The sequence below is a fragment of the Arachis ipaensis genome, chromosome B6 (assembly GCF_059453495.1).
Source record: "Arachis ipaensis isolate K30076 ecotype BB chromosome B6, ASM5945349v1, whole genome shotgun sequence".
Taxonomy (NCBI): Eukaryota; Viridiplantae; Streptophyta; class Magnoliopsida; order Fabales; family Fabaceae; genus Arachis; species Arachis ipaensis.
The window spans coordinates 144510246-144520620 of NC_142441.1; the positions used below are offsets into that span (position 1 = coordinate 144510246).

General features: G+C 31.5%; 1 protein-coding gene across 1 annotated transcript; it reads right to left on the reverse strand.

Moving 5' to 3' along the window:
- Positions 1-226: 226 nt before the first annotated feature.
- Positions 227-9260, reverse strand: LOC107605156 (plasma membrane ATPase 4). Its single transcript, XM_016306929.3, has 15 exons — positions 8526-9260; positions 4762-4881; positions 3564-4562; positions 3365-3487; positions 3183-3287; positions 2950-3094; positions 2689-2853; positions 2377-2615; positions 2254-2286; positions 2090-2171; positions 1799-1959; positions 1435-1608; positions 1006-1188; positions 727-908; positions 227-639 (listed from the first exon to the last, which is right to left on the reverse strand). The coding sequence occupies exons 1-15, from the start codon at positions 8571-8573 to the stop codon at positions 543-545; spliced, it is 2856 nt and encodes a 951-aa protein (XP_016162415.1). The 5' UTR covers positions 8574-9260; the 3' UTR covers positions 227-542.
- Positions 9261-10375: the final 1115 nt, after the last annotated feature.

Genomic DNA, 10375 nt, shown 5'->3' on the forward strand with positions numbered 1-10375 from the left:
ATCATGTATCCTGTTACCAATTAAACCATTTTTTATTTTAAAAATTTACAAAAAGTTAAGTCCCACTAATCTTTTCACATGTCTCTAGTTTTAAACTAGCTAAACTACCAACATATGGGTTTTTCTTATTATCTCTATATACCAACCACATGCTGCTTACATTATTGAACATTGACAGAACTTACAAGATTAGCGTTGAGGAATGTGAAGAGAACCAAATTCAATATTAGAAAAACCATATAACCACTGAGAATTATATTGGGCTATTAAAATGTGATCTTAACAACACTAATATCATCCCAAAAGAAAAAGGATGTTATTTGGTTGCAAAAGAGAACAGTACCTCTCTCATCCTAGCATAATTTGAGAAAAATGGAGTAACCATTCACATTTTCACAACACTGTTAACATTTCTTTTTTGGATAACCTAAAGACATGATTGAGATTTAGGCCTTTTGAGTCTTTCTTCCTCATTATATCTGCTTATGATCTCAGAAAACCACCAAACAGTTTCCACTGAAGCTTGTTACCTCTTCTGTTCTTTAAACTGTGTAGTGCTGCTGAATAGTATCAATGTCGAGTCCCTTGAGCTTCACCACAGATTCGACATGTCCCTTGAGAGTATGAAGCTCCCTAAGCCTATACAACACATTGAGATTGGAAGTTGTTTAAAGAACTTGATATAAACACTGTCTTGAAGTCATATAAGTTAACAAAATGGCCTACCTCGCAACCTCGGCACGTCTCTTTGCTTGCTCCGCAATCTCAGAAAGCTCCCTGTAGCTGTTTTTGTCATTGAAGAGGTTAGAGGTTTCAGGAGGCTGAAGACCATGGAGTGTTCTCTGTGCTGCAGCCCACTGTGCTTCCCTCTCTTCTTTTCCATAGTCTTTCTTGGTAGTGAAGGCAGTCTGTAATGAGAGCATGAGAAAAAGCATTTTGTGAATCTTGATCCCTCTTGATTACATCAAAAATGCTGTAAGAACAATGAATCATATAAGAACATACCTTGTTCTCCAAAAGATTGTCCCATGCCTTTCCACTCAGAATATAGCGGATCGCGAATTTGAGCAAATCAAGAGGAATGTATGTCACTAAACTGTAGATCCAAATTACACCAGCCCAACCCCATCCCATTCCCTTGATTCTTGCAAAGCCCCAGTTAGCATATACTGCTATGAAAGTTGCTACCTGTCAATTACAGAGAGAAATTCAAGACTAGTTGATAGAACAGCTCCTAAGGTAGTGTTTTGTTCTTGTTCAAGAATAAAAAGGATGGAAACAATGAGATAATAGATATGCATCTCTTTTGTTCTAATGATGAAACATACTCCTTAATTAGCATTTCAGACTTGAGATATACAGTTTTTGGGTGCTATAATAATTGTGAAAACAAAATTTCATATGCTGAAGGAGGAATAAGAGGTTCAAGCTTACCAGCTGAGCAATCAAGAAGGCACCTAGTAGGAGAAGACCGGGTCTTTCGACATACGACCAGCTGCGAGACCTAGTGACGAAAATTAGAGCCTGACTTATGATACTGACTTGTAGATACAGAGCTGCCATCATCTCATCAGGGTTATTTCTAATGTGCCTCACACCAAACTTGTTCTGCAACAATGTAAGTCATCTTCATCAGGTTTGATGATTTCATTACTTCATAATAGTGATAAGAAAAAACAACTAAACAATACATACAAAAAAGATAAAGATCTTCTAATGCGAAAAAATTGGTAAAGTGAGAAAGTGAAAGTTTAATCCACTATCTTGATTTAGCAGTGATTAGACATAAATTATTTACCGGGAAGAAGTTGGTATCTTTCATGGCCCAGAAAAATACTACTGTCATCAGTGCCATGTAACTGCCTAACACAACGCCGGTAGCAAATATCTCCCTCAGTTTCCAGCTGTCAGGCATCGGCGATGGCTTCACTCGATCCTTGGATATTGTCATAATGGTGCCTAATTGTATGAGAATGAGGAATATAGTGTTAGCACTTCAGCCAAATCAATAATTTTATTTGTATTTTATCTGTGACAAGGAGAAGAAACCAAGATAAATAACATGAATATGAAGCAGATATTATCTTACCATCATTTAGTATAGCAATAATCAAAACCATGAAGGGTGCAAAATCAAACTTCCAGATCAATGCAATGAACATGAAACCAAACTGCACAATAAAAGAATATACAAATAAATCACATGTGAAAAAGCTTAGCTTTCTTTAGTTTCAAACTATTTTCTTCACTTACCACAATACGAATAGTAATTGACACAGCATAGATCTGCTCACCAATCCAAAACAACTTGATATCAGGTAACTAGAAACATTAAAATGAACTCAAACAATAAGTTAGGTAATGAAAGAAACTAACAGTATAGTTCTTCATCCTCTGAAAAATAGCCCTGCTAGTGAGCACAGCACTGATAATGACACTCAAACCAGGCTCAGTGAGGACAATATCAGAGGCACTTCTTGCAGCATCTGTAGCATCAGCAACAGCAATTCCAATATCGGCTTTCTTCAAGGCAGGGGCATCGTTTACACCATCGCCCGTCATTCCACATATATGCTTCCTCTCTTGCAGCCTCTTAACAATTTCATACTTGTGTTCTACCATGTGATACAAAGAATAAAATAAGCAATTGAAATTTTGAAAGGTAATCACACTGCATGAAAAATCTACCAGGAAACACTCCGGCGAATCCATCAGCCTTCTCAATTAACTCATCAACTGGAAGAGCTGAAATAGAAGCATCCTTGTCTTGGCCAAGCAATGCAGATGATGGATACATGTTTGTTCCCATTCCGAGCCTACGACCAGTTTCCTTGCCGATGGCGAGCTGATCCCCTGAAGATTGAGGCACACAAAACATTTCAAAGCTATAGACTTGAAGTCATGGTAACACTATTATGAGTTACAAAAAATGTCTGATGTTAGCCTTACCAGTAATCATCTTAACATTTACACCGAGGTTAAGTGCTCTTCTAATGGTTTCTGCACTGTCATGCCTGGGAGGATCAAAGAGTGGTAGCAGACCAACAAATTGCCATGGTCCACCTGGACTATCTTTTGATTTCTCAGGTACTTCCTGTTACAAAGATCATACCAGCACAAATAAAAGATTAGTATCAGTATAGAAGCATTCAAGAGTAGACATTGGTATCAGCTTTGTGTACCTGTCTTGCAACACCTAAAGACCGAAGTCCACGCTCCGCGAACTTATCAATCACTGCATGAACCTTCTTCCTGACATCCTCTTTGCAGTTGCAAAGGGTTATGATCTAAATAAAGAGGGAAAAAAAGGCCTTTGTCAACCTTATAACCATCACAAGAAGGTGGCAATGAAACAAGTTTTTACCTGCTCTGGAGCCCCTTTGCTGGCACGGTGCCAATTTCCATCAGAATCAATGTAAGTTAGAGCAGTTCTCTTGTCTACAGGATTGAATGGAAGAAAATGGACCTCCCTGATTCCGGCTCGAGCCTGGTCAGTGAAAACATTAAAATTTTTATCTGTATCCTTCTTCTTGTCCTAAAGAGAGTGGTTTTGGTATATTTACCTCCTTTGGATCAGCAAGCATGCCAACAATTGCAGCATCTATAGCATCCTGATTTTCGGTCCTAGAGGCCCTTGCAGCAAGAAGGATAACATACTCCTTCTCAACACCCTTAGCAAAGACCTCAATCAAGTTTCTATCAACACTGAGCTTATTCAATGTCAAGGTTCCAGTTTTGTCACTGCAGAGGACATCCATCCCAGCCATTTCCTCAATAGCTGTCATACGTTTCGTGATTGCGCCCTGCTGAGACAGCCTGTGAGAGCCAATAGCCATAGTGACTGACAAAACAGTTGGCATGGCAATCGGAATTCCTCCAATCAAGAGGACTAACAGATTGTCAATTCCATCTCTGTACCTTCGGTGCTGTATGGGGTACATGACTATGAGCTCAATGAGAATTCCAACAGCAATTGAGCAAATGCAGAAGTTACCAATTGCTGTAAGCACTTTCTGGAAGTGTCCAACTTGGTTAGTGCTGTCCACCAAGTGAGCCGCTTTACCGAAGAAGGTGTGCACACCCGTGGCAATCACAACTGCTTCTATCTCACCCTTCTTCACTGTTGATCCAGAAAATACTTCATCAGTGGGGTTCTTGGTCACCGGAAGAGATTCTCCTGTTAAAGCAGACTGATCCACACTTAGAGGATCTCCCTCCAGAAGACGAGCATCGGCCGGAATGATATCTCCTAATTTAATGCTGATTATGTCTCCTGGTACTAAAATTGCAGCATCTTGTTCACTCCAGTGCCCATCTCTTAGTACCTTGGTTTTAGGAGCTAAACCAGCCATGAGAGCAGCAGCAGCATTTCCAGCATTGTTTTCTTCAATGAAACTGATTGTGGAGTTGATCACCAAAAGAGCAATGATTCCCACAAAGTCTTGCCAATCAGGGGGCCTTCCTCCACCATTTGCCAAAGCAATTGCCATTATTGCAGCAGCTTCCATCACCCATGACAAGGGGTTCCACATAAACCCCAAGAACTTCAAAAACTTGCTCTCCTGTAATCATAAATCAAATCACTTACATCAATTTTATGTATCCCTCAGCTCGACAGACTAAGGATTAATCAGTGGATCTAAGGATCTCAACTCGACATTTGCTTAAGCAGACGAATCGACTAATTCAAGTTGGTTATCTAACTAGTCTATAAAACTCTGAGAAACTGCAAGAACAATAGTATGTTAGAAGAAAACATACTTTTTTCTCTTCCAATTTGTTTGGGCCAAAGACTTGAAGGCGGTTGGCACCTTCGTCTGAGGTTAAACCTGCTCTTGAACATTTCAGCTGCTCAAACACTTCCTCAATTGGAATTCGTTCCTGTGGGGGACAACATTCAATTCAACCTTGTTATTCTTTCAAATCTAACAAAATAAATAAATAAGAAACGCAAAATGGTGCTAAGTACTAACAAGGTTTGCCAGTATCCGCAACAAAAGATTAGGAGAATGGACGATCACTTAATCACTTTTGTCATTTTGGTTCATATACTAACATGCAATGAACTACAAAAGTTTGTAACCGCCACTATCCAATCGCCACAAAAACTAGTTATTATGTAAAATGTAACGGTATGTTTTGTATATATTTTCATTTTATGTTTTAATTTAATAAGTTTAATAAAAGAATGTTATAAATCCTTAGTTAAAAGAATTTATTTTATCATTCTAATAAATTGAATATATAAACAATTTTAATAGCTTACTATTTAATTTACATTTATTTATTAATTTAAATACCTTTAACAAATATTCTTAATAAGATTTCTTTAGTTTTAGTATATTAGTTTCGAGAAATAATATTTACATTATTTTTTGTTTACACATATTTAAAGAATTATTTAAAAATTAATATAACCTTAATTTATATGGCTCATTAAAATTATAATCAAATACTCAATCAAACTCTTAAAGAGAATAGTATTTATCACTCAAGTCAAACATGAGAAACAGTAAAATACTAAAATTCTTACATCCTTGACCTTGTGGGAAGTGAATTTCATATTCCTAGAAGGAATCTTGACCTTTATTTTCAATTCTTAAAAATAAATATATTTATCTATCCAATAATTAAAATTAGGTAAAAACTCTAGTGAAGTCGACTTCACGTGAAGTTAATACCTAAAAGTTGTTAGATAAAAATTTAGTCAAATCAGTTAAATCATTTAACAGCTCTCAAGTATCAACTTCACGTGAAGTCGACTGCATCTGAGTTTCCCCTTTAAAATTATCTAAATAGAGAAATGAAAAAGGTTAAACTAATATTATAGATATAATTTTTGTAAATATTACTATTAGAAACAAATATGAAAAGATAATATAACTAGAAATAAAATAATAATATATAATTGAAAGGAACAGGCATGAAAATGATAGAGGCTAAAGTATTTATTAGAGAGAGATGGAAAAAGGCAGAAAAAATGGCGCGTGAATACCGAAATAGAGAAGCGTGCCGTACGCTCTGCCCTCAATTTTATTTGTAGTTACCCTCATCTCAACTTGCGCATTTTTCGGAATCTAAAGTCTAACTTAACCCAACAAAAAAGCTCCATACAACATACATTATCACAAATAATTGTGTCATCATATCTTTTACTTTTCTTTAATGGAAATACTTGTCTTCTCATCATGTGGAATTTAAAACTTTACTATTATCTTGTATTATTAAATTTGCAATATGTTATAGTAAAAAAAAAACATAACTCATAATATTGAGGGTATATTATATTATAAATAACTCCAATACTGGTCTCTAAATCTTGACTAATCTAAAAATTTAGTTTTAAATATTATTATTGAAAATGATACCACCTTTATGCTAAACCTCGTCGCTATCAAATGCATATAATTAATTTCAGGGTAGATTCACTTATGCAGTTATGCTATTAATTTCTTTGTACGTTACACACTTATATTTTAAAAATTTATGCATATTTATAAGAAAAATACTATCCGTCATTAAAATTTATTATTTTTTATTATTAATTATCGATTTAATTTTTTAATTTAATTTTTTTAGTCTAGTAATTCAACAATATACTTTATCTCATATTCTTAAACGTTAATAATTAATTAATGATCAAAATTAATAAATTCTGATAATTTTCTAATATTCTTCTATTTATAATTGTTAAAATTAATATACATAAATTTATAAATAAAATCAGAAAAATCTCCTCTTCTTTTTTCTGCTGTTATAGGACAAAAATAATAGTGATGTCTATATATTTTATAATAATTTAATAATTTTAATATTTGGCTAGCAGTTAAAAATTACGAAAATATTTAATAATAAAAAAATTAATCAAAAATAATTAGAATTTATTTTATTTTATATTTATTAATTAATGTTAAATAAAATAAATTTTAATTTTTTTGTCTTTTTAATATTACGGTAAAAATTTCATGTCATCTGTAAAATAGAACGTTTTTCCATCATTTACTTTTTTAAATCTATTATTTGATGTCCAACATAAAAGATGTGTTTATATGTTTATATAATAAAGAATTTTGTTAACAAGTGTATTAAAGTTATTAACTAAAACTATTTATCTTAAAAATTATTTTAGATTTTACATAATTTTCATATACTAAATTCTTTATAATTTAATTCTTTTAATTTTTTAATACAATTTTTTCCATATTTAATATCTAGTCTTTTTAAATAATAATTAGTTAAATCCTATACCAAATGGTGAATTATATTGTATATTTTAAGAAATAGTATTTATATTATTCTTTTATATATGATATTTTACTATAATTTTATAAATTACTTTTAATATTACAAAAAAAAAATACAATAAAAAGCATAAAAAAAAATGAAGTTAACGTAGAAATACAAATAAAAGTATAAAACTAATAAAGAAGATGATGGAGGATGCAAGTGGACCAGCCAGAATGAAAAGAGTTCAGTACTTCTCACTCCACACACTTTCTTCTTAAACACTCATTTGTTTCATGCTTTTAACAAAGCAGAATCAAAATAATTAATTAATAAAAAAAAAAGCATCAATAGTTGTAGCTTATAAATATTTTATTTGATAACTGTCCAGAATATCGATATAAAGTTATAAACAAAAAGTAAAAGCCAATAGAAATATTCAGTTAATCAATTTTATCTACCTAAACATCTAATAGTATATTAAAAAAAAAAAAACTCTTCCATCTTATTATTAATAGAGTTTCATTTTGATGCACGATCAAAATAAAATATTTTACATAGTCGTATAATTTATGTCATTAATATGAAGAATAATTATTTTGTATGGCATAATTGGATGCGTAAAATTACAGTACCTCAAAATTAAATTCTTATTACTATAATAATTAATTGTATAAAACTATTTATACAACTAATCAAAATTGAAGTAATAAAATACCAAAAGTACCCCCCAAAAATAACCTAAAGTCTTTAAAGTAACGAAACAACGTCTAGAATCCCAGGACACAGTTTCAGTTTTATTCAAGCCAAAAGTTTAGGAAGGAAAAAAAAAATCACAAATCTCTCTTAAAATTCAAACTTATTATTAGAAATTTAATATGTACATATATATAGAGAGAAAAAAATATGACAATAATAAAAATAAATACAAATTTTAATCAGTAGAAGTTGAAGCTTTCAATCCCACTGATCCAGTTTTCCATTTGTATGGTCATATTAAGCAAAGGCAAACAAGAAAAAAATAATAATGCAAATTTAAACTTAGCATAAATGGCATGGAAAATCTGTTTCTCGATCTTATTTCCTTTAATTTTGCAAAGTAGATATAGAAAAAATTTAATTGTCTAATTTTACCAAATCATTATAATTGACGAAACCAAAACAAAGAAAAATTGAGCAAGCTGATAAGCTCTTAAATTTTCCAAAAGAATAATGAAAGTGAGAAACAGAATGATGAAAAATGAAGATGAAGAAGAAGAAGATTGAAAGTGAAAGAAGTGGGTGATGGAAGATGTTATTACCAGATCAACTTGCTCGTTCTTTATCTCTTCGAGGCTGATGCCACCCATGTTTAATTCGTAACAAAGAGTAGTAGTTAGCTTCAACACTAACACTAGCAATGACAAAATAGATATATATGAATTGAATTATTATTATTATTATTTTTATTATTATGATGAAGATGTGGGAGAGATTTGTGTGAAGGAAAGAGACGCTTAAATAGAGGCGAGTGAATGCTTGTGAGTCATTGCATTAGAGCAAAAGTCCAAACCAAAATAAATGCTATTTCTTTTCTTTTCTTTTCTTTTCTTTGCTTATTAGTAATAATGTGCTTACAATGGATCGGCACTAGTCACATCAGGAAATGGATTCTCTCCGGTAAAAAAAATATTTGAAAAAATAAAGTGTGGTCTCTTACCATTAATTCTATAAATATGACTAAAATTAAATAAGAAAGAAAAAATAATAAAGAGTTAGATTCAATACTTGACAGCATCCAGATTTTTTTTCACCGGAGAGAATCTACTCCCGTCACATCCTACCCATATTAGACCATATATAACATATAACATAAATTCAATGCATTTTTACACAACTCAAATTGAAAGACAAAAAGGAAAAAAAAAAAAGTAAAAGGAAATGAGGATTAGGCTTTGGGTTTGGTTTTAGGTTTAGGATGAGGGAGTGTTTAATGTTTTGTTTGTTTGATGTGTGATGTGAAGTGAATCTAAGTGCCCCCCTCTTCACCTTTGAATAAATTATGATTTGGAGGATGGCATGTATATATATGTGTGTATTATATTATTTATAATATATATGTGGCTATTCAAGGGACTAAAAGCTTTGTTATGTTACCTTACAATGATAAAAAGGATGGTGGCTCAACCTGGGTGGCTCTGGTTTGTGGGTGGTGGGTTCCACTCACCAACACTTTTGTATTCAATGCATTATTAATTTATTATTGTGTAGATTTTGTTTGGGGAAAAAAAGACTAATTAATTAATATTTTTCAAACCTGGAAAATTTCTTAAATTGTGTAGATACTAGATAAGTCAAATAAAACATATAGAAAATAATAACCACTATGCTGAAAATTTTTAATGAAAAATAAAATGTTAAAATCACCAATGCATTTAACAAATTAAGAATATTAGAAATTTTACCATTAAATATTTAATAATAATTATTAGTGGCATTATATGATACATATATATAGAGAGAGCAAAACCATTTTTTCTACAAATAATTTAATGTGGATATTATGTTGGCAAATTTTTATATTGTATGTATATGGCAATTAGAATTCAAGTTTGGTCTAATAGTATTTATCATTATTAGGCACAATATATATAATTTAATATTTATTACCTAAATTATTATATAAACCTTCTATAAATATAAGAAGTCTCTCATTAAATTAGTCATTATGTATTTAATTTATATAATATTTATATGTATTAATTAATGTATTATATCAAAGATACAACCAAATTAAATTTGTAGATATTTTTTGCGACGAATTTGACTACTTTGTCTAAACATATTAGAAAAAAAAAATTTACAGCAAAGCTAATATTTTCCTATTTACCGTGGAAAGTCACTTGTAAAATTTGGCGTGAGTCTCTAATAAATTCATAGCGGAAAATTACAGCATTTGTGTTTATGATAATAAATTTGTAGCAAATCCTATAAAAATTTCTTGACTCTCCTCACTTTTAAAGAAATCGTCCTTTCTCCGGATTTTTCCCTTTCTAGAACTCAAATTCAGGATCATTTGTTAATGACCAAAGAACTTTTTGTGTTCAATAATCAACCAACAAAAACAAATATAATTTTTTTAAGCTAACAATTAGAAGTTACCTAAATATTT

Coding starts and splice junctions, on each gene's coding strand:
- LOC107605156 (XM_016306929.3), bottom strand. CDS start 8,573: ATGGGTGGCATCAGCCTCGAAGAGATAAAGAACGAGCAAGTTGATCTG. Junction 4,563..4,761: donor ACAAATTGGAAGAGAAAAAA/GTATGTTTTCTT, acceptor TTATGATTACAG/GAGAGCAAGTTTTTGAAGTT. Junction 909..1,005: donor ACAATCTTTTGGAGAACAAG/GTATGTTCTTAT, acceptor CTCTCATTACAG/ACTGCCTTCACTACCAAGAA.